Raw genomic sequence first — 26,103 nt, forward strand, 5'->3', positions numbered from 1 at the left:
GAGATTTTACTTTAGATTCTTTTAAAGTCCAGGCAGTCTCCTCCCTCTTCCAGATCCTGCCCTTATTCTTTTTCTCTCCCTTCCTGCTTATGAAAAAAAAAAAAAATTAGTGTCCAGAAATCTTTATTATCCCTTTGGCATTTTGTTTTATTTTCAGCTTAATTGCCTATTGATGTCAAAACGGATTTTTCCAATTTCTTATTTAAGTCTCTTAATTGTCAGCATAGGGAAGGAGAGAGAAGAAGAAAAAAAAGCACCAAACCTTTCCCTTTTCACTTTCCTTCGCTGCTTCTGACTCTTCTTTAGGACTGATGTTATTTTTTTGTAAGTTTAAATTCCAGGGTACCTTAGTTGTTGCTTTTACAATTTAACCCAGTCAGCCAAAACTTTCACTTCTTATCTTCCTCCTGCACATTCTTTTCTGGTCAAGTTCTTCTTTGAGGTGGCCATTTCTGACCACCACTGCCTTCAGGAAAGGGAGTAATGGCTGGCTGAGGAGGAGAGATGTGGCTCTCCTCAACCCTGCTGGCAGTTTTCCCCTCTTCACCACCTCTATGGGGTGGCTTAGCCCTGAAACCAGCCGGCTCGGGGCACTCCAGCGGCAAGCCCAGACCGAAACTGCGTACGATCGCGGATTTCTATCTGTCACCAAAGAGACTTCAAACCGGAAGTCATCCAGATTTTTGTAATCCCCATGTAATAATGCTACTTTGAGGAAGATTGCAGAAATTCACTATCAGAACACACTCCTGGACCCATTTTCTCCATAAATAATTCTCGTGGCAATTTCACATGAATCAGTTGTGTAAACCAGGAAAGATAGTGACACAAAAGTTTGGTTACTGGGTCTATTATGGATGATCAGACAGTGTGGTATAATGGATTCATCCAAGTAATTCAAAGACGATGTGTTTGCTCACTTATAAAATAATAACTATCATCTTTAAATGTACCATAGTTGTTTGATCATAATATGTCATGGAAAAAATTCTGCTTGAACATCAGAAAAGAATGAATTACAGAATGAGAATCTCTCTAAATTACTTCATGTAAGGGGAGGAAGGATGACTGTTTTTGTCTCAATAAATATGACATTGGACTTTATCCATTATGCTATTACGTGATTGTATCTAGTGTACCATATGAACTCAGCAATGGTTTTATATTTAGCACAATTTTATTAAAATTAATATTACAAAGTATTAAAAAAACCCTCCCTTTTTAAGACCCTGTAATTTCTTAATTCTGGATAGAATTGGGGCAATTGAATAGAGCTGAGCATTTACTGGCCGGATGCCTTTCCTGACACCATGTACGGTTCACAACAGATATTTTATATTTGTACTTTCAACCTTCCAAATAGGAGGTGAGCAACTGCACCCCAAGCCACTGTGCTGCAATTTTCCACTATTTGTTTTTAGTATACCACAATTAAGGAAACCATGACTTGATATAATGAGTGAATGAGGTAATTACTGTTTAGGAATCCTAAACACAACTACTCAATGGAACCACTGTATCAGCAAGTAGTCCCAGACTTACAGTCTGTATTTTATGACATTTCAGAGTTACAAGTACCTCTGAATGAATACCTTATGATCTAAAATTCACTTCTATTCATCATAAAATGTTGTACCCCACTACCCTCATTTAGGCACTTGTCAAGTAGTTTGCCTTTATGTCACATGCCTACAGTTTGTAACATTTTTTGCCAGTTTCTGGTGTTTTTGGTCAGATTTCAGCAAAAACTGCCATTTGGAAGAATGGATTCTCTTAACAACAGTGGATTTACTTAATGAGTGCAATGATTCACTTAATAACCACCATTTCTCAATATTGGATCTCTACAACTGTCCCACACAATATAATTTTAGTCTTTATTTAATAGATTTATGTTTAGTCTTTTTTTTTCAAGGACTTAAGGTAACTTATATAGTATTCCTACCTCCAAATTTCCCATAACAGTTTTATAGATAAGGGAGTTGACAGAAAATGACTATTCCAAAATCACCTAGTTAGCTTCCATTGCTAAAAATGTAGTTTTTATGTCATAGCCAAGAACAACATTTGTGCTCGATAATATCAACCTACCTGACAGATTGGTTGCCCAAATTACTGAAATGATTTAAATCGATCTATCTAAATGCTAATTCTGATATTCCTGCTGTTTTATAATAGGCCAATCCCTTATATTTTCGTCAGAAACAAACAATGTATTAAAGTGACATGAGAACATCTGTTTTATTACTCCTGAAGTTTTTCTTCTTGTATAGTATATAGCAGGGGTCTCCATCCTTGGCAACTTTAAGACCTGTGGACTTCAACTCCCAAAATTCCTCAGCCAGCAAAGCAGTTTGTCTCTGGACTCTGCAGGGATGACCCAAATGTGACTCCCATTTGGGGGGTGGAATAAAATGACAACAGCTTTCACAACCGTGTCATGTGGCCATGCAAAAGAAGGCAGTTGTTTCAGTCCTCTGGAACAAGTCTCCAGTCTTGGCCACTTTAAGACCTGTGGACTTAAAGTGGGAGTTGAATTCTGGGAGTTGAAGTCCACAGTCTTAAAGTGGCCAAGAGTGGAGACCCCTACTATATAGTGCAGCTGTTTTGTTCTGAGTAACTACTAATTTTTTTACCTGTTAATAATCAAGTGTTTAAAAAGTATACAGGAAGGCTTCAATTTACAATAGTTTATTTAGTGACCATTTAAAGTTACAATGCTACTGAAAAAAGTTACTTATGAAAGTTTCGCACTTATGACCATTGCAGTACCCCTGTGGTCATGTGATCAGATTTTGGTTGTTTGGCAAATGGCATGTATTTATGACGGTTGAAGTGCCTTGGGGTCATGTGAGCACCTTTTGCAAACCTCTCACCAGCAAAGTCAATGGGGAAGCCAGATTCGCTTAACAACCACAGTGGTCCATTTAACGACTGTGGCAAGAAAGGTTGTAAAATGGGGCAAAATTCACTTAAAAATGCCTCACTTAATCACATAAATGTTGGTCTCAATTGTGGAGATATGTACCTGTAGTTAATCTAGTGGTATATTCACTTCACCTTTCCAATCTTTATATAAGTTACTCTAGCATTATTCTACTTAGTCTCATCCCTCTCAGGTGAAGGTATAGTGATCTACCTGGGTCAGGTAAGCTGCAAGATTGGGAAGGGACTACTCTTCAAAGAAATTGGATCTGGTCTACATTAGTGCTGCTTTGGACTAAAAATATACAGAATGAATTACGTTCTAATAAGTGGTGGGATTCAAATTATTTTACTACCAGTTCTGTAGGCATGGCTTGGTAGGCATGGCAGGGAAAGAATACTGTAAAATCTCCAGTCAGAGGTGGTACTTGCCAGTTCTCCAAACTACTCAAAATTTCTGCTATCAGTTCTCCAAAACTGGTCAGAACCTGCTGGATACCACCTGGGATGCTAATGTACAAAACAAATCACATTCATTTCAAGATAATAATAAATACGTAAACCGGTTTTTCATAACAGCAGAAGTATGGAAGCCCTTGCTTTTATCAAATTATTGTAATGAAGAGAAGGAAGAAACAAAAGTGGACTTCTTGTTCAAATAATTTTTAATCGGATGGAGGTGGAAATAAAGAGTGTAAATCATTTAATTGATTGAATTAAACTTCCAATTTGTCTTGGTCATAGTAGTTGCTGTTTTTTTCTGATTGAGTTGTGTGATACTTGTTATTCTGCATTGGTCATGGTTTTGACTTTTTTTACTACTGAAAAGTCTAAGTCTATTTAAGAAACAGGAGGATTCAGGTGCTACTAGTGCTTGTTATTTCTGTTACATGTCATTCTACCATTGTCTAGTTTCCCCATCTGTTTATTTTGTTTAGTTTGAACAGCCCTTTATATTTCATTAAAACTAGGATGGCCACAACAACTGAAATTATGATTTTAAAATAAAACTCAGGAACATTACATTTCACCTGTTTCCTATTCCCTCTTCATAAAGAAATTAAAATAGGTTGGGGTGCAGGGGGGACAATTCACACAATTTAAATGTAGCATACAAAACTTAGCCAACCTGTGATGACCCAGAGTGTAAAACAAACGTAACAAAATTGAAAACATAAATAAATGTCCTTTAATGCCTCCAACTTGGCCCCACTGTTCAATAATACTCAGTTGGAGATAAAACATACTCAAAAATAGTCTTCAAAAGAAAGCAATACACTCCAAACTTAATGAGCAGATAGAGGTGAAATAAAAAAAAACCAAACAAAATACAATGATGAAATTTCCACAACGGAACAGGAAAGGTATTTACCAAATTCAAGGAGATAACAAGGCACACTCTATTGGAAGGACACCAACCAAGATAACTTCAGACCAAAATAAAGCACACTTTGTTTCCAACATTTGCCATTTCACAGGACCAAACTCTTATGCAGTTGTCATACCTGCAGCCCGAGTAGACCACATCTCTTTCTTATCCTCTCCTCCCTGCATCCCCTAGGATGGATAGGGGATGGGCCTGGGTCCTCCTCTGACTGCTCAGCCAGCCTCTGCCCTTTCCCAGCCTCCTCCACAACCTCCAGAGCCACACTTCCACTCCCTGTCAGCTATTCCTCCTCTCCCTTAGAGTCAGTCTCCTCCATGACATAACCTTTCTTGTCCCAGAAATTCCCAATTTTTACTGTAAGGGGATTTAAAAATGCAAAATTTGGCAACTTTAAGTCTTGTGAACTTCAACTCCTAGAGTTCCCCAGCCAGCATGGCTATCTGATGAATACTGGAAGGTGAACTCCACAAGACTTAAAGTTGCCAAGTTTATAGATCTGTGATCTAAACAATGACAGTTTCAGGCTTTTTTTTCAACACTTTTTTCAACACTTTGGGAGTGTTTTTCTTCACAGCGCTCATACTCCCATCTTGGACTAACATATTTGCTTGTACTCCTTTCATCACCAAATCACTGGATGTTACTGGATAGCCTTAAAAGACCAGGACCTGAGTTGTGATCCCTGATCATTCAGACATTAGCCACTGTTGGCTTAAAGTATCCTTCTCTCCAACCAAGTTTGACGAAAAAAATCACCCCGCCTATTCAGCTTACAAGATGCTCCTGGCATGTAAAGATATATTAATAATTGACTGCTAGGAAACTAGTTTTATCATACATGATATACTTTGTGTAAAAATAAAGACCTACCATCCTAACAGCGTGATTGTGGAAATCATGAGAAACTCTGCAAACAGGACATAATATAGCACGTATATATCTTTCTGCTTTGAATGAGTTGTATCAGCCATTCTGATGGCCATGAAAAGGTTACCAATTAGGGAATATAATTTATTGGACTGAGTGTTGCTAAAAATATCCTTTGGAGAATTTATGGATACATTTTAACCAATATTCATACTGGCACTAAATTCTTGGGATGTGATTCATATTTAAAGGTGCTTTACATAATGTAACCTATTTTATACGAAGCACTTGTTATTTCCGTTCAGTACCAATTTCATGTTCTTTAAAAGGTTTTGTGGATAGGTGGATAATGCCTAGATTTCTCAGAAATTGCTTAAGCATCCTTTTAAACCATTGTCACCACTGCTTATTTCCACTTTGTAAGCTAGGAAAGCATACGTGCTTTGCAGAATATGCTGTTAATAGCCTCAATCTTTATTGAATTGCTTAGGTAACATCAGCTTTTTTGTCCTTGTTCTGAACTGAAATTCTCTGGGTTTGGGAAAAACTAATAGGTACCTATTCATGATGTCAGTTCAATTGCTTCCGCTGAAAGTTTAGGAGCAGTATTAGGATTTCCTCACAAAGAAATGGGTGTACTGCTAAGTCAATCTTGAGAATCTGATGTTATTTAAAGAATGGTCACCACCATTCCATAAGGCCACACTTAGAATACTGCATCCAGTTTTGGTCACACTATAAAAAAGATGTTGAGACACTCTAGAAAGAGTGCAAAGAAGGGCAACAAAGATGATTAGGGGCCTGGAAGCTAAAACATAGGAAGAACAGTTGTAAGAACTAGGCATGGCTAGTCTAGTAAAGAGAAGGACCAGGGGTGACATGAGCAGTGTTCCAATATTTGAGAGGCTGTTACAGGAGTGGGACTAGTGGTGGAATACTACCGGTTCTGTGAGTGTGGCTTGGTGGGGATGGCAGGGAAAGGATACTGTAAAATCTCCATTCCCATCCCCACCCATCTCCATTCTCCATTCCCGGGAAAGGATACTGCAAAAATCCCATTCCCTCCCCACTGCACTAACCTGCTTTCCAACTCTGTTCTCCTGTGTAGGGCAACGAAAGAAGACTCAGCTGATTAGGTGGGACTCGGGAGGCAGAGAATATATGGGGATAGTCAGAGGTGGTATTCAGTGGTTCTCTGAATGACTCAAAATTTCCACCACCTGTTCTCAACCCGCTGAATGCCACCTCTGAGTGGGACAACCTATTTTCCAAAGCATCCGAAAGCCAGACAAGGAACAGTACATGGAAACTAATCAAGGAGAGATTCAACCTAGAAACAAGAAGAAATTTTCTGACAGTGAGAACAATCAACTGATGGAACAGTTTGCCTTCAAAAGATGTGGCTTTCAAGAACAGCTGGAGGCTTTCACTGAACAGCCACTTGTCAGAAACGGTTTATGGTCTCCTGCTTGAGCAGGGGATAGGACTGAATGATCTACAATATCCCTCCCAACTGTTACTCCGTTCTGTTCCCTTTGTGCCTCATATTGCTCCAGGGCAGAAGATGAGTTGTCCCTAAGCTTTATTCGGGGAAGGGCATTTATTAACCAAACATGCTTCTACTGTAGAAGCTATGGTGGAAAATCAATTTTTTAAAAACTGTGCATTTTGAATATTTTAGTGTTTTTCAATTTATCAGCAAACATTAAGGCTTAAATAATCATATGGACTTTTCATGGATGGATGGATAGAAGGGAATTACTGTCTTCATTCTCTAATCCCACCGTTTAATTAACAAAGCAAACAATAATCCAAATGTTTTGGGACTGCTCTTGCATAAAAAAAGCCTTTCTATTTCCACAGAATGGGCAAAGGGATTCTTTTCAGAACTGGAATTTCATAATTATTTCATTTCCATGCCTCTGTCTCTATCCCCACCGCTGAGCCTCTGTTGTCCTTTGTGGCAAGACATCTATTTAACAATCATTGGCTTTGGTATAAATAATATGACTGATGGCTGCTTTCTTTTCTATTTCAGGTTGTGGAAGCCAATTTGGTTGCTTTTGACTGTCACTGGATCATTATAAATGAGGTAACTGTCAACCAAACATGAATCCTGTTTTTTATCTAAGGGTGAGAATATTCCTTGTGGTTCTTGTCCTTGCCAAGAAGAAACAAGGAGCGGAAGTAAAAGTTTAGCTGAGCTACTCAACAGAAACAGCTGTTTAAATAAATTGGGAAAACAGAACGGAAAAGACTGTGCAGTCTGAATGAAAATCCCGCCAAAGAATTTATCAGGTTTTGTTGTAGTTTTTCTTCATTTGTTGTTTAGTTATTTTCTTCTTTGACTGGAACTGATATTTCCAAGTCTGAAATGCCAATCAATCATCAAGGATCCCAAGGCCAACCACCTTGGTAAATTGGGTGAATTGTTTCCAATGCTTGTTCTCGCTTTATTTGACTTTACTTAATTTCATAAGCCCAGGGTTGAAAAAGGTTTACCTTAAAGCAAAAAGTCCTCAACATTTGGAACAGAATACCCAAACCAGCTTGCACTACCATTTGTAAACCACTGTTAGTACAGGTAATCCTCGACTTACAACAGTTCTCTCAGTGACCTGTTCAAAGTTACAACTGCACTGAAAAAAGTGACTTATGATTGTTATTTACATGTATGACCGTTGCAACATCCCCATGGTCACATGGATGCATGACAACTGACTCAGATTTATAATTGGTTGCAGTGTCCCAAAGTCATGTGTTCAGCGTTTACAACTTTCTGACAAGCAAAGTCAATGGGGAAGCCAGATTCACTTAACAACCATGTTACTAATTTAACTTAAAGTTGCCAAGGGTATAGATCTGTGATCTAAACAATGACAGTTTCAGGCTTTTTTTTCAACTTACTAAATGTGGCAAGAAAAAATTGTAAAATGAGGCAAAACTGACTTAACAAATTTCTCACTTAGCAACATAAATTTTGGGCTCAATTGTGGTCATAAGTTGAAGACTACCTGTATATCTTCATCATTCTAATTTTCCTTGTCATTTGTCTTTGTGAGGGAGTCAAGTTACTCTTTTGAAAACAAGCAAACAAATAAAGTAATAATAAACAATGAACAAATTGGTGCCTCAAAGCCAATGGCTTCAATTTACCTTGAGTAAATCTTCCTTCATCTATAAATTTCATTCAGTTACTTTGCTGTCACCAGTTCTCAGCATAGGTTAATTTAAGTTTATGGCAAGGATTATATAAACTCTAAGGATGAATTTTAATTTTTGGTATGAATGCTGGAGTAAAATTGAATGGATTGGGCCAGATTTAGATATACTTAAAAGTAGGTTGTCTTTGTACACTGCCTCAATTGTCATCTTTAACTAGCTTTAGAAATCCAATGTATTTATATAAATAAATCCAATAAATATTTAATACACAGTTCTGTTGAAATAATTAAGCTCTAAGTCATTATTAAGCCCCCATTATTTCTGATGGATTATGGTGTATTCTACTTATAGATAAATGTACAAGTGATAAGAAGCAATTCAGCTGATTGCCTTTTTTCATTTTAAATTATAATAATTGAAGTGAAGAAATGTTTGGGGGAAGGATTCTCTATTTTTTATGCACCTGTCTTTCATTTAGACTTACATACTGTATATTTCATGAGAACATTCTAGTTTCTCTGCCTTTGTATTGAAAATGTGAAAATGTAAAGATAGCAATAAGGAATTGAGTTTTAGTTTCACAACATATATCTACAGTTTACTTATAGTTGTATTTATTATCATGAAAAATAATGCACTCACAGCAAAACCCCTTAAAATGTGCTTTTCTAGCAAAACTTTACGTTTGATTTGTTTTCAATAAGATACTTTCCAGCATTCTATTATTTTTGAATTGTACTTTTCCCATCTTCTTATCTGTCACAGACTTCTCTATGTTCAGATGTATTATTATTCCTTTTTGCACAGTTTGTGTGGGTTCAGCAGTACCCCATCATTTGAATTACAGAGATGTCCATTGCAAGTGCCATTTTGTTTTGAAAAATAGAATTTAGTTATTGGCGGGTCATGAACTGTTTTTTTTTTTATTTTGGTGGTTGCTCTAAGAAAAATTATGGGATAAAAAATATAAATGGCATGTTTTTAGAAAAAAAACCAAAATCTAAATTTCTTAGTAGTTTAGAATAATTTTTAAATACTTAATTAAGCATTTCAAACATTTAAGGTAATGCTATGCTTACATTTGGGTCTTGAGTCTTAAATCAACTTTGGACTTTATCTTTTTTAAAAAAACAAAACATCTGTGTTTCTTAAATTGTATCTCTTCTTATGGGGAATAATATTAATATCTGGAATCTAGAATGTCTACAATACAGGTGAAACTCAAAAATTTAGAATATTGTGCAAAAGTTCATTTATTTCAGTAATGCAACTTAAAAGGTGAACCTAATATATGAGATAGACTCATTAGATGCAAAGCAAGATAGTTCAAGCCGTGATTTGTCTTAATTGAGATGATTATGGTTTACAGCTCAAGAAAATCCCAAATCCACAATCTCAAAAAATTAGAATATTACATGCAAACAATAAAACAAGGATTGTACATAGAACCCCTGAAAAGTATAAGCATGTATATGTACTCAGGACTTGGTTTGGGTCCCTTTTGCAGCAATTACTGCCTCAATGCAGCATGGCATGGAAGCTATCAGCCTTTGGCACTGCTGAGGATGCTTCAATAGCAGCCTTCAGCTCTTCTGCATTGTTCGGTCTCATGTCTCTCATCTTTCTCTTGGCAATGCCCCATAGAATCTCTATGGGATTCAGGTCAGGCAAGTTTGTTGGCCAATCAAGCAGAGTAATCCCACGGTTATTGAACCCGGTTTTGGTGCTTTGGGCAGTGTGGGCAGGTGCCAAGTCCTGCTGGAAAATGAATTCAGCATCCTCATAAAGCTCATCTGCGGAAGGAAGCATGAAGTGCTCCAAACTCTCCTGGTAGATGGCTGCGTAGACCCTGGACTTAATGAAGCGCAGTGGACCAACACCAGCAGATGACATAGCTCTCCAAATCAACACAGACTGTGGAAACTTCATACTGGACTTCAAGCATCTTGCATTGTGTGCCTCTCCATTCTTCCTCCAGACTCTGGGTCTGTGGTTTCCAAATGAGATGCAAAAGTTGCTCTCATCAGAAAACAGGACTTTGGACCACTGAGCAACAGACCAGTTCTGTTTTTCCTTAGCCCAGGTAAGATGCTTCTGACGTTGTTTGTTGTTCAGGAGTGGCTTGACAAGAGGAATACGACATTTGAAGCTCATATCCAGGATCTGTCTGTGTGTGGTGGCTCTTGATACACTGACTCCAGCCTCAGTCCACTCCTTGTGAAAGTCCCCAACATTTTTGAATGACCTTTTCCTGAAAATCCTCTCCAGGCTGCAGTCATCCCTGCTGCCTGTGCACCTTTTTCTTCCACACTTTTCCCTTCCACATAACTTTCTATTAATGTCCTTTGATATAGCACATTGGGAACATCCAACCTCTTTTGCAATTACCTTTTGAGACTTTCCCTCCTTATGGAGGGTGTCAGTGATGGTTTTCTGCACTACTGAACCAGACTGAGAGACCATTTAAAGGCTCAGAAACCCTTTGCAGGTGTTATGGCTTAATTAGCTGATTAGAGTGGGACACTTTGAGCCTAGAATATTGAACCTTTTCACAATATTCTAATTTTTTGAGATTGTGGATTTGGGGTTTTTATGAGCTGTAAGCCATGATCATCTCAATTATGACAAATCATGGCTTGAACTATCTTGCTTTGCATCTAATGAGTCTATCTCATATATTAGGTTCACCTTTTAAGTTGCATTACTGAAATAAATGAACTTTTGCACGATATTCTAATTTTTGAGTTTCACCTGCAGAACATGATGATGCCCATTATAAGTATATGATGCCCATTACAAGGAAATTTTGTTTTCTATTTGAAAGTCAAACTAAAACCAGTCACGTTATCTTTAATATTTACATTATATTTATTTATCCATCCATCTTTAAAATATCCACTTAAAAATCACTAAAACCACTAAATTGTGTTTTTAAAACATAATGGTCCTTGCTTAGGATATATATTTCCTAAAGAAATATTATTCAGATAGGTTTTATTTTAATGATTAACCATACATGTTTTATCAGCTAATATATTACACCTCTGTTATACTATTTTAATTAATTGACAAGGTAATTTACCCCGAGGAAACTATGTATCATATCACCTACTATGCCACTAAAATGGGCATCTTCTATTTGTTCCATTCTATGTCAGCAAGCTGAATTTAAATATCCTTCTCCTTTAATTGTAATCTTTAACTCCTTTGGGTTTCTTCTAGTGTCCAACCTTCGAAGTCCCATCCTATAAAGTATTTTTTCCAGAATTCGGAACAGCTGTTTCCCACGGGAAGACTTCTTATAATTAATTTCAAAATTTTATATTCATATCTACCTGAACCATTTATAACTTTCCAAAAACATCACTCTAATCACCCATGTGCTGTTTATTCTCCCCACCAAAAGTCATCTTCTCCTAAGACCTTTCATTAAGCACTGAAAGTCAGTCACCCAGTGAATGCCCTAAAATTTGCCATTCCAGAGGTTCTTAATACAGTATTTGAAAAGTAGTAAAATATAATTCCAACCATGATTAAGAAATTAGATTGGGCTCAGCTTTATGTCTATATTGACTACATTGTGACTATGATCTTAGATCAGGGGTGGGATTCAACTGATGTTATTACCGGTTCGGTGGCTATGTTTTTTTTTTTTTTAGATTTTTGCTTAATCTGGGAATAAAACCGCATGTATAAATAAAGAAAATACTGTTCTACATAACAGTTCTACATTTACTGTCAGCAATTAAATCCAACTAGTGAACCCAAAACAAGGAAACACTCTCGGGAGATTTGAGTTTCCAAAAGTAAAACTTTATTGGATGCACCATATCGGTACTGAAGAAACAAACCAGATCTGGTTTTCCAATGCAAATGCTTGTCTAGTTAAACAGTAGCTTCCCCTTCTCCCCATCCCTGGGTGATCACATTGTCCAATTATGAAACGTCCTTTTGTTATGGGGAACAGTCCATCTCTTTCTCCAAAACCTTGATGGTTTCCATGTCTCCCACACTCTTCATATTCTATTTCCCCCTTCCTTTCCCCCAATTCATTGGCAAGTTGAAAAACATTAAGGTTTAAAAGAAGCAAAGTGGTTCGATCCTGAATAAACAGTTTCTGAAAACTGAATTCAAGAGAAAGACCCTTGATTTTATTCCGCTAGAATCTCTAAAACCATCAAAATCCTCCAAGGGGCTTTCTATCGTCTTGAATCCAGGGAATCTAGGCTGGCCATTGCCATGCTTCACCCTGATAACTCAATCCAGAGCATTGCAGTACAATTTGTTACTGCATCGGTGCACTTAAGGAAGGGATATATGAATTGATAGAACTCACCCACAACTTTGCCCTGTTTCATCATTGGCCTGTGGTGTATAAAACACATTAGTGGATGGTCTTAGTGTCCATCTTTCCAGGCTGTGATGAAAGGGCTTGCAATGGCATGCAGAATATGTATTCCTCAAATCATCATAATTCTAGCTCATAATTCAAGGTTGCCTTTGCGCTAGTGAAAGGGGTTTCCTGTTGTCTGAAGTTCTTATTCAGTCTGGAAGAAGATTCCAAGAAGGAACATGAGATGATAATGATGGGGCCTAATTTTGTTTTCATTCACAGGGGGAAAATGGGATTTTCCCAGGGAGGGTTTTGAGGCAGGGTGACTTCAAAGTCACAGCTGTCTAAACATCCTGGGTCAGTTGACAGGTATGATATCTTAAATTTACAGATTAGGCAGTGAATAATAGATTTCTTTTATTCTATTAACAGCTTAGATAATTAAAACTGGAGAAATTCAATCCAACACCATTTTACCATTCTAATTAGTGTTGTATGACCAATACATTTAAACAGATATATAAATATATATAAAGGTAAAGATTCCCCTTGCATATATGTGCTAGTCATTTCTGGCTCTAGGGGGCAGTACTCATCTCCGTTACAAAGCTGAAGAGCCAGCACTGTCTGAAGTCGTCTCCAGGTCATGTGGCTGGTACGACTAAATGCCGAAGGCACATGGAACACTATTACCTTCCCACCAAAGTGATCCCTATTTTTCTACTTACATTTGTACATGTTTTCGAACTGCTAGGTTGGCAGAAGCTGGGACAAGTAATAGGAGCTCACTCCATTACGCACTGCTACAGATTTGAACCGGAGAACTGCTGACCTTTCTGATTGACAAGCTCAGCATCTTAGCCACTGAGCCACTGTGTCCCTCATAAATATATATATTTATGTATTTATTGTCATTTTAATGTCCTGCCTTTGTTTTAAAAGGGGAGCTTTATACACTTCTTTTCTGCTCAAAACTCAGAAACAATTTACAGTGTATTCAGAGCTAGAATAACTGTGAATGTTTCAGAGCTGGAATAAAATAAAGGAATGTTAGAAAATGATTCTTACCAATCCTAACATTAAACTGTTCTCCACAGCTAAAGAGAAGGAAAACTGAACTCAAAATTTTGAGTGGCTCATGGAATGATTTTCCATCATTTGCTTTCAGGTGTTTCTGGTTTTTTATGTACTTAAGAAAAAAACTGAGAGCACTTTGTTTTTCTGAATTCACCACTATATTACCCAAATCATTTGATCTGCAGCATCAAAGGCTGCCAGAAAGACAAATATTCATTCACAGTAATCTCACCTTTCCATTAAAAGCAGCTTCTAAACAGATGGTAAGAACAACATTAACATTGCTATAAAATACAGTCTGATAAATCAGTGAAGAAATTGCTATTAAAAATCCACTTTATTTACCATCTTTTCAGAAAAGATGGGTAATGTTGACATGCTACCTAAAATTAAACAGATTAGGTGCCAGATGAACATATTTGGGAAGGTATGTCATAACTGAAAGGGCCTTCTCTCAATTTCCAAGTGCCTAGCATATGGAGGAAAACCCAATTATAGAAATTCAAAGTTGATCATGCTTTTAATTATTGTGAGTTCATATGGGAGTATTTCCTTAATATGGGAGATAATCAGAAACAGTGATGAGAAGGTGACCCAGAATGGTGATGAGAAAAAGACAAATTTTAATGGATGGATAGACATCCGGTATCAAAGGTTATCATTGTAACCAGTGTTTCTTAAACTTGATCACTTTAAGGTATGTGGACTTCAACTCCCAGAATTCCCCAGACAAAATGCTTCAATGGAAGTTAAAGTCCATGAAAAGTTCCCAAGGTTGAGAAACACTGCCCTAGACTTTGTAAAATTCAGATATCTGTGCAAATCAACCTTTTTGCAAGTAAAAAGCAGGCTTTTTTATTTCCCCTATTTCTTGTCCAACTTGGGACCTCATAATGCCTCCCGAATAGAATAGAATAGAATAGAATAGAATAGAATAGAATAGAATAGAATTCTTTATTGGCCAAGTGTGATTGGACACACAAAGAATTTGTCTTCAGTGCAAAACCTCTCAGTGTACATAAAAGAAAAGATACATTCTCCAAGAGTCAAGAATCATAAAGTACAACACTTAATAATAGTCATAGAATGCAATAAGCAATCCAATCATACTAGGAAACAGTCAATATAAATCATAAGGATACAAGTGACAAAGTTACAAAGTCACAAGTGGGAGAGGATGGATGATAAGGAATGATGAGAAGATTAATAGTACTAGTAGTGCAGACTTTGTAAATAGTTGGACAGTGTTGAGGGAATTATTTGTTTAGCAGAGTGATGGTGTTTGGGGAAAAACTGTCCTTGTGTCTAGTTGTTCTGTGTGCAGTGCTCTGTAGTGTCGTTTTGAGGGTAGGAGTTGAAACAGTTTATGTCCGGGCTGTGAGGAGTCTGTAAATATTTTCACAGCCCTCTTTTTGACTTGGACAGTATACAGGTCCTCAATGGAAGGCAGGTTGGTAGTAATTGTTTTTTTCTGCAGTCTCTGAAGTCTGTGTCTGTCTTGTTGAGTTGCAGAACCAAACCAGTTATAGAGGTGCAGATGACAGACTCAAAAATTCCTCTGTAATACTGTATCAGCAGCTCATGCTTCCCCATTCCAAAGTGAATAGAAGATATGACAAACAATTCTTAAAAATTAAATATATATTCATGTTTAAGAATTATTTGTCAATAATTCTCAATTCTGAAGCCCCATTAGGATCAAACTCCAGGTTGTGGGCAACATGAGTCTGCAATAGTGCTTTCTAATCACTGCAACACCAGTGCTCTTGTTAAGGAAAGAAGACAGGCGTGGCTTAGAAACCTAAAAGACAGCTTGTCTAGTACAGGGTCCTGGAAAATATACAGAAGTACAAGCAGAAGAGGCTATGACTCTCTTTAGATCCTTGCGATATATAACATAAATATTCTTGTAAAATATAAGGCCATAGGAATGACATATTTAGCCTTCAGATGAAACAAGATAGTTTACTGGAATATTAAGTCAGATTTATATATTATTCTCTGTTTTTACAATAACAATCTATTTTTCACATTGCAAGAACCTAGCTTTGCGGGTCATATAAAAATTGTCTGCAGGTCACGCTATCCAGTGTCAAGTTAAAAATAATGGAAAATGTCTCCCACCTCCTTACCATATGGAGTGGGATTCCAGCCTTTGCAAACACTTCCCAATAAACAAGCTCTGAATTTGTTCATATATCTTCTGTCATCTTGATTAATATCTCAATCCTGGTGGATATATCTAGGGCAGAGGTGTCAAACACAAGGCCTGTGGGCCAGATGTGGTTGGATCTGGCCTGTGGGGCTGTTCTGGAAAATGTAAGAGGCCAGCCCACATCACTTTGGCCCAGTCTATCCAATATGAAGAGGAAACATTAGGCCAGTGTGGCTTTGAGCTGGTCTACCCAGTGCAAAGAGGAAAAATGCCAGTAGTTTGTGGAGTGGCGTCAAGCTGGCTATGGCCACCCAGTTGGCCACATCCACGCAGTCAGCCATGCCCACCCAGTGCCCAAGGTCAACCACAGCCCTGATGTGCACCTCAATGAAGTTGAGTTTGACATCCCTGATCTGGAGTGTAAAGTGAGAAAAATCCCCCTGAAATAAAGAGTGTCATAAACAGAGACGTGTTAAAGTTGTCCCCTGGAGACCTGAAGTGTATTGTTTTCGTTCTGGGTGGTATGCCTCAATCTTGGGTTCTCTACCAGAGGCCCGAGAGATTGAGGGTTCTGTATAGGATCTTAGCTGCTCCTAACACTGCATTCTTCTAAACAGACAGCTCTGAAGTTTTTCCTAGAATCTGTTGAAGCTATTCTCCCAGTTTAGGAGTCTCAGGACTAATGTATTATTTAATTGATTCATGAATAAATAAATATGTATTCATCTATCCATTCTTGAAGCTTTACACCAATGAAAAATGCTAAATTCAGGATTAGTCCAAAAGCTTGGGATACAAACCTCTGGTCCCAATGACTGACCAAGATTGGATCATGAAACATTATCCTGGGCCCGCTCTATTCACCTTCATTTATCTGACTTTCTTAAAAATTTGATTTTCCATTCATAGCCAAGTGAATATCTGCTTCTTAATGTTATATATACTTTTTAATCACTTTCTTTTCAGTTGCATTGGTTTGTAAAATGACTAATAAATTCTCTGAAAATTTCATCTCTAATTATATTGCTGCTACATAAAAATGGTTTATATTTTGTAAAAACTGGTAATTTTGCTCTCCATCTTGTGGCTATTTGAAATGATACAGACTAAACGATAAGACGGCTTTGTAAGCTGAGAGAAACCATTATCTATGGTACATTAAGGATTAATCGACCAGAAATTCAGGATATTACACTGGACACAGCTGATGCCAGGTGTTATTTTGTTTCCCGAAAAATCTATATTTCATAAAGAACAAAAATAACAGATGGCTTCAGAAGTCTATGACAGTCTATGAAGAAGAATAAAATAGGCTTAATGTAGTCAAGATGATTGATGTTTAAAATTCATGGCTCTTCACATTTATTTGCTGGACCATTAAAGAAATTAAAAAAATAGTATTATATCTGACCTAGTTGTGGGACATTTAAATATAGTGATATTTAAGTAGCAACATTAATAATTATTTGTACTTTAATCCATATCAATTTTTTTATAAATTATATTTATATAATCAGCTAAGAAAATGGCAAAAGTAACTTTGAATTACTACCACTCTTTTTCTTATTTTCTTACATATGATTATTTGCATTATTTTTTTAATAAAAGATGGACCTTCAGCTTCATTGATGTGGATAAAGCTTGCCATGAATTAATACGAGACTTAATCATGTTCTTCCCTGCCAAAATAAAAAATATATAACTAATTTGAATTTTCTGATTAAATCCTGGATTTGTTCAGAATCCAAATTAAAAATATTAGTTGGGTGGGATTTAAACACTTTTTATTTATTTTATTTATTTTAAAATATCAAGAAGGAAATAAAAGACTACAGTAAAGGAACAGGTTTGACTGGTAATGTTCTGTAAAAATGTTCTGTAAAAAGCAGTCCATTACTCACTAAGGTATGGATTAGTAGCCATAGCTTAAGTAGCTTAAGGATGCTGGAGATGGTCTCTGCTCTGGCGGTTCAAGTCTTAGCACTGCATAGCAGGATGAGTTCCTGTCACTTGCCTCAGCTTCTGTCCATCTAGCAGTTTGAAAGCATATTCTATGCAAGTAGATAAATAGGTACCGCTTCAGCAGGGAGCAGTTGGTGCTGTGTGTAGGCAGTCAGATTCCTGATGGCTCTGAACTGTCCGAGTTGCAGTGCCCATTTGTGAGGCAGCTCCAGGAAATGATGTGGCCTTGGGTGACCCTGGAGGAAGAACCCTTGTCTTTCCCTCTGGTGTAAAGCTAGCTTGACTTCCTGCGGTGCACCTTGGGAAGTGTGCAAGCATGTCCTACAACAGGACTGTTAACTTGGCAATCCAAACTATGTTTTGCACTTGCATTGTGGTTTCCTGACTATTGTAACAATGCTAGATAAAGGTAAAGGTTCCCCTTGCACATTTGTGCTAGTCGTTTCCGGTTCTTGGGGGTAGTACTCATCTTTGTTACAAAGCTCAAGAGTCAGCGCTGTCTGAAGATGTCTCCATGGTCTAAATGCCAAAGGTGCACAGAACACTGTTACCTTCCCACCAAAGTGGTCCCTATTTTTCTATTTGCATTTTAACATGCTTTCAAACTGCTAGGTTGGGAGAAGCTGGGACAAGTAATGGCAACTGACTCCATTACATGGTACTAGGGATTCAAACTGCCAAACTGCCGGCCTTTCTGATTGACAAGCTCAGTATTTTAGCCACAATAATAATAATAACCTTACTAGGTAGCTAATTCCATGATTTAGCTACTGTAACTGGTAAGAAGGTTTTCTTTTTTCCCCTAACATTCAGTTAGAATCTGCTTTTCTGCAACTCAAATCTATTATACATGTCCTAGTCATGAAAAGACCTCATACCTTTTGCATGATATCTTTTCAGTAATTGAAAGGCAGCATCACATTTCTCTTCAGTCTTTGCTTTTCAAGGCTAAGCATGCCCAATTACTTAAATTTCTCTTCATAATACTTAATTTGTCCCTGATCATCTTCACTGCCTTTCTGAATCTGCTTATGTTTTTCCGAGTCCTTCTTGAAAAATCCTTCTTAAAACCCAAAACTAAACAAAATACTCAAGACTTCATCTGATCAACGCAGTAGTTTAGTTTTTCTATAGTTTAAGAGGGAGGATTCTTACTAGTACCTTAAAGTCAGCTTTTTGAATAATTTCTTATTTCTTATCAAGAACTTATTTATATCTCACCTTTATTATTTTTATTATAACTCAAGTCAGTAAACACATATAATCTTCTTCATTAAATCAGGGCTTATCCATTTGCCCAGTTGCCCTGACAACCATCTTGGTTGGACAAAAAGTGATAACACCATCCTGTTTTAATCCTAAGTGCAACATCAAAGTGAACTTAAAACAGTTTTTGTTCCATTTCCAAACCACACTTATCCGTGTTAGATCACCTCAAGCATTTTTGTCTATGTGGGTTAGTACACTTCAGTTATATTACAAGACAAATCCATGATTTAAAAAAAAAAAACTTTCTAATTTTTCCTATGCTTTTTTCTTGTTTCTTTTTTAAAATGTGATAAACCAAAGTATTTTTTTTTTTTTTGCCAATAACCTAAGGAAGAAGGCTCATCACCTTTTTCTGATGTGGGATTTAAATTGGGTTGAGGTGGAAAAAGAGAGTAAGATAGGGTTTTTTTTTTTTTTTTAAATGCAGATTACATACAATATAAAATAGCTTACAATTATCTTATCAATTAACAATTGTAAAGTATTCAAAATTACTGTAGTTGTTGAAACCTTCTGTGATTGCCAGAAACCTTTTTGCTATTCAGCTATTTCTTCTTCAATGCTGTCTTTGAAGTCCTGTTTTTTCCCCCAAACAGTCACTTTGAGATCGGCCATATATTGCCCTGGGAGATGGAAATGCTCTGACATTACTTTGTCCTGTATTCTCTGTCACAGAAGACAATTGTCTTGTTTATCATCTTATCCTTTCTCTCTAGGTATCTCTGCTTTCAGTGTGTACAATATCTCTCCTACTTATTTTGCTTCTTTGCCTTCATGTATATGAAAAAAAAAAATCTATAAAGTGAATTTTCTTTGGGTTCTCCTTGGCTATAGTTTCCATTAAGCTTTAAGTCAAGGGTGTCAAACTCAAGACCTATGGGTCAGATCTGGCCCATGGGGTGCTTAGATCTGGCCTGCGGGCCCGCCCTGGAAACAACGAAGGACTGGCCCACAGTGCCAGCCTCCTGCAATCCTCTGCCAGCAAAAATGGAGCTCAGGGAGGCTGCACACAGCCCGCCTAGGCTCTGTTTTTACTGGCAGAGGGCTGCAGGTGGCCATTGCAGCTGAAAATGGAGCCTTGATGAGTGACGTTGAGCTGGCTATGCCCACCTTGGCCACGTTCCCCCCAGCCCCCTGAGGTCAAACACAACCCCGATGCAGCCTTCAATGAAACCGAGTTTGACACCCCTGCTTCAAGTTTTAAAATTGTACAGCACAAGCTTTTTGGATAAGGATAGATATTTCAGCTTATTTATACTAAGTGTGCCTACATGTGTCCCATATCTTATACCTTACAGGAGGTATTTTTAGTTTTCCAAATATTCTGTGCTTTATCTTACAGGAAATCAATGATGGAGACGTACAGGATCTGGTGAGAAAGTCAATTGGAAGATTAACAATTATTCGGCAGAGCTTTCCTGTACCACAGAACATCAGTCAGCGCTGTTTCCGTGGGAACCACCGAATATCTTCATCACTTTGTGACCCAAAAGACCCTTTCTCTCAAAATATGGAGGTATCTTCTGATCCTATGCTATAATCATTACTTAGGTGGATGAGAAAAGCTTTTTATAATGAAATTTGTACCCATCTAATGCACTTAAGTAGACGTTCATAAACTCAAACATACAAATCAGGGGTAGGATGCTACCGGTTCTGCCCGGCTGTATAGAACTGGTAGTTCTGAAGAGCAACAGACACACAGAACCAGTTCTGTGTTTGCTGCTGTTTGACCCACCTGCCCACCCAGGCTCTTTCCTGTCCTTTATTTCCTGCTTTTTCAACCTCAGCTGCTTTGCGCGGCACAGCTTTTTCCTGAAAAAGCAGGAAAAAGGTGGCTTTTCAAATGCTGTGCATTTGCACTCAGTGCTTTTCAGCTGTCCAGGAGGCACAGCTTAAGGGTTTTTACACATGCACAAAATGTAGTCATCGAACCAGTAGTAACACTGGTTGAATCCCACCTGATACAAATGCATACATAAACACACACATACACTCCCTTGCACAGTCCATAAGGAAATCACATATGCTCACAGCTTTCTGAAGATCAATATATGCTTTCATTTGTTTTGCAAATATCCTTTATCAGAAAACCTGCTCAAAAGGGCCAGACTTTTCAATTAAAATCAGATTTCTCATCCTGAGTGCCATTCAGCTGAAATCTCTACTCATATAATATTACATTAATGATGCCAGACTACAAGGGGAATTAATGTATAGAGATTTGTTCAAAATGATAAGTCATCTCAAGGTAAAAATTCCAAAATAAAACAAAGGAAACTCTGAACTCATATATTTTTTAAAAACATTTTGCTTTCTTTTTCCCACCAAAAAAGAGCTTTGCATACCATTCCACTTATTTCAGGCGATCTCAAACTTTTTTTTCCTGCAAAATGGGTTAACACTTAGGTTAAGACTATCAGTGAATAGTTGGCCATTAACTTTTGTGAATTTATAGATTTTTGTAATCATAACAAGGATATTTTAAGGTGTTAGATGTTTTTACTACACTATTTAAAATATTTTATTTTTTATTCATTATTTCATAAGCTTAAGTAGATCTATGAAACTCAACATCTATAGTTGTTGTATAACTTTTGTCTAAACGATACACTTGTATTCTAAATATTTTGCTTTATATGGTAATCAAGAACGTTCAGGTCATTATAGTTGAGCAGTCCTGCCAAGAATTCCCAAATGGAGATTTGTTGAATGCAAAATATAATAGATGGCATTGTATATGATACATAACATGTTCTTCTGACATATTGGCAAAAAGTTTTGGCAAACAGTATGAGCCATTATTTCAATCTTTTCCAGCTGCACTGCCTCAAATCAAAGGATGGTAAAAGTTTCTTGCAGAGATAGGGGTATCAAAATTCCTAACTAGGTTTCAAAAATACACCTTTTCATCTCTCTTTTGCCCTAACTACTCAATCTTAAGTATCCATTTCATTTCTCTTTTCTGTTGTGCATTCGCTAGACCTTGTCTGCTTCTAAATTCTGTATGTTTAGTAGTTATAACTACAGTATGATAGTATATATATTGAAAAACTATCTCTGTAATGTGGTCAATATAGATGACCTATGACAAACCATGTTCAGCTCACTGGCTAAAAGTAGTTTCAGAAACCCAAGCAATGTAATCAAATATAGCCAAAGGAAATTGTCATCAGTCCTATCTTTAATCATGGCTAATTCCCACACTAAAAAAGAATAATTCTATAGATGGTTTTTTCCCCCATTTGTCTCTTGAATGTTTGAAAAAGCAAATATAAAAAGTGATCAGTTCATTGGCTATTCCCATTCCATTCCATTATCCTCTTTCTTCTATTCTGAAACCTCTGAAAAAAATGCATATTAAATCAATTGCTTTTTCCTGAATTATAAAGGACATTAACCAACCACTTTTGATTACATACAACCACAATAAATATAGGAAGCAGAATTCCAATTCCCCAAATATAATATGCTTTGAGGTTACTGTGATTAATACAGTATTCTAAAGCCAAATGGAAAAAATTGAGATATAAAAATTAATGTAAAATAAATTAGCATACATGAATTCCTGGTGATTGACAATGATGCCAAGTGCTTATCTACAATATACATACAGACTTAAAATATCTATTTCTTGGCTCTAACAATTTTTTATGTTGAATGAAGAAAGATAGGTAGTGCTCAACTGAGGACTGTAACTGTGCTCCTAATTTGAGGCACCACATAACCAGATTCAATGTTTCCACATATTTTGCAGCAGTCATTAGCAAAAGCAATGGTCATTAAGTAAGCACTGCTGTCATTAAGCAAGTAAATAGGCATTTATTTGCTGGAATCTGGAAGTAAATGACAGAAACCAGGAAAAAAAAATCATGAATTACAGTCATGGGACTGTGGGTTGCCAAGCTTCCAAAATATGATCACATGATCACAAGGAGGGGTGGGCATGTGTGCATGTGTGGAACAGCTATCACAACTTTGAAAGTGGGTCACAAGTAGGTTTTTTGGAGTACATCATAGTATCAAATTATTATTAAATTATTTAGACTTTGACTTGGAATAACTATTGCCACTTTGAATGCACACTAATCTGCATACATTAAAAAGAAATTTCATTGCATGCAGCTCTCAAAGGGTCACCACTGGCAATATGCAATACCATAACCATGACATTAATAAATGAATGCATACATACATAATTATGCATATATCCACGTATATTATATGACACAGAGAAATAACAGTCTAGTTCAGATGTATATATGTACATGGCGAGAAAAAATGAATCTTGCGAGGTTACCAGACAGGAGGTCATAGTGGAACAAAGCTGGTACAGAATCTAGTAGTCCTGCTAGAAATACTTCGAAACTTCCATCCCAGAAAACAGAAACAGAAACAGACCATAAAGTGGGTGGGTGTGGAGTCTCCAACAATGCTTTGAGTTCTAAGCACATGGCACTTATAAGCAGTATTCTGAATAACGGGAAGTGACCTATAATCTTCTTGGTTGTGTTTACCACTCTCTGTGGGGACTTTCTATCTGAGGTGCTGTTGCCACCAAACCAAACAGTGATGCAGTTTATTAAAACTCTCTCAACTGTGCCTCTGTAGAAAGTGTCTAGGACAGAAGGAGAAAGATGTGCTCTCTTCATCCAATGCAGGAAATGCAGGTGCTGGTTTGCACGCTTCACTAAGGATGACATGTGGAAAGACCAGTTCAGATTGTTAGTTATCTGCACACCCAGATACTTAATATTATTGGCCACCTCTATAGCTGCATCCTTGATACTGAGTGGAGCATGACTATGCTGGCTTTTTCTAAAATCCAGGTTACTTTTATTGCACCAGTCCACAAGAGCCTTCACCTCTTCCTTATAAGCATCTTCATTGTCTCAACTGGTCGTAAGTTGAGGACTACTTGTATAAGAATGATTTTAAATGAACAGCTGTTTGATAAAGTTGTGCAGAGCACTAAAAAAGTTTTTCACAATGACCATTAGCATGAACAAACACTTCTATATGAATCATAAAAGCAGCCACCTCCTTTGCAAAGCTTATTTGGCTGCTTCAAAAACTGATGTTTTGATCTTCAAAGATGAGACAGCCGTGCAAGAGTTGCAAAATATATGGCAGTTTTAAGAAGTTGAAGATAAGTAATTTGCTCATAGTAAAATGCTGCGAAAGACCTTGTTCATGCCCTTCATTCATTAGCCCCAACATATGAATCAACATGAACTGTGAGGATGTCCCAGTATTCCTCTAAACTAAGGAATTGCTTTTTTAATCATTTTATTGGGAGAAGTTGCCAATGATCTTAATAACTTTGCTTGCTTAATGCAAAAGACAAAATGCTTCATTTTTTAAAAAAGATTAGTTCTACAAAGTCTATGTATAAATTAGGATGATGATGATAAGCACTGGGTAGCCCAAAGACTTTTGCTTGCCTACTCTCTAAAAGCTAGAAGGAAGATTTTTCTTTTCTTTTCTTTTCTTTTCCTTTTTGGGTTTTTCCTATCAAAAACTTTTGTTCCTATTCTATCCTTTTAGGTAGATGTTGATAAAAACTATATGCTGCTCCAAGTAGATCTTCCTCTTTCATTCCCTTTTCTCTTCCTCTCTCATAATCATGTTCTTTTCTTTCCTTCTCTAAAACAAAGTGATTATTTATAGAAAGAAAGTTAATTATAGGGCTATATGTATTTAAACTGTTGTTTATGGTTTGATAATCACAGTCTAGAAGTTTCTTTAATGGACCAAATTGTAAATCCTAAATGCCTACAATATCCTTTATCATTGCTTATATAAAGGCGTGATTTTTTAAAAAAAGAAAACTATGCTGAAATATTAAAATGAATCAAATATTAAAATGGCTGAGAAGCTCATTCATTTACAGAGATCTATACAGATTTAGACAACTTCCATGCCTCTCATTCTGAATGATTGCCTTCAAGCACACAAAAAATGTGAACATGAATTTTACCCCAATGTACAATGATGATTTTTTTTTAAAAAAAAACCAAAACAGACAAACAAGCAAAAAACTAATTTGATACTTATTTACTGGTCTGAAATGGATTCTGTGTACCTGGCCAAAATGTCAATACGGAAAGCATTTATCCATGACTCTGCTAAGAAGTGTATTTGATTCAACAAGTTGTCAGGCACAATCAACCAGAGATACCCATGAGTAACAACTGTTAATAACTTTATTGTCTACCACCTATGTTACAAAAAATGCCCAAATTGCTTTCCTTCCCTTGAGAATGAACAACTAAAGCTTCATGGATCTTGAGGAAGGCGAAGCTTAGGCTACTTACAGCTGCACAAGGATTCCAAGCTAAGTGCTTGCTTGACCACTCCTTCCAAACTATCTGGCAGTTTCTTGGTAGCTCCTTAACTAAGAATAATTCATCTGGAACAGTAAAATGTAGAATGCCCAAATCTAGCTCAGAACTGGAAAAAATAGGAAGCCACTTCAATTTTGTAAATAAATAAATAAAATCTTCATGCAATACCTGTTCATTGGAATTGCATGATAGGAATAACCAACATTCTCTGTTTGTCTCTGTAAATATGCATGTCAGAATTCCTTTGGAGAAGGCTTCTTTGAAATATTGTATCTGTCAGGAATATTAATCTGAAACATGAAACTCACAGATGATGAGGTGTAGAAGTTTTTCTTCCATACTCCTTAACTGTATTTTGGAAATCAGAAGGATGTCTTGGTGCAGTTAGGACTTCTATCTGGAGAACAAGCCATGTGCTGTTGTTCTTTCATGAGTGTACAGACACAAGACCTTATCAAGACACTATAAAAGCCTTGACATGCATTGAAATAACCCTTGGGATAGAAAAATTGTAACATTTCAAGTAGCAGCCAGGAACATGCCTCGACTTATGAAATGCAAACTGAATTAACTAGTAATCATGTAACAGCTTCAGGGCCCAAGTGGTTTGTAAAAT

At 36.9% G+C, this 26,103-nt stretch overlaps 1 protein-coding gene across 1 annotated transcript in view; it reads left to right on the plus strand.

Moving 5' to 3' along the window:
- The window catches only part of GRID2 (glutamate ionotropic receptor delta type subunit 2), a 1,009,897-nt gene that overhangs the window by 636,970 nt on the left and 346,824 nt on the right, over positions 1-26,103 (plus strand). Inside the window, exons 5-6 of the mRNA XM_087935906.1 lie at positions 7,218-7,271; positions 20,483-20,656. Of these exons, the coding sequence (XP_087792032.1) occupies positions 7,218-7,271; positions 20,483-20,656 (228 nt within the window). The remainder of the gene's footprint in view (positions 1-7,217; positions 7,272-20,482; positions 20,657-26,103) is intronic.

Source organism: Pseudonaja textilis, chromosome 6, assembly GCF_049901715.1.
Source record: "Pseudonaja textilis isolate UNSWEBS1 chromosome 6, rPseTex1.2, whole genome shotgun sequence".
Classification (NCBI taxonomy): domain Eukaryota; kingdom Metazoa; phylum Chordata; class Lepidosauria; order Squamata; family Elapidae; genus Pseudonaja; species Pseudonaja textilis.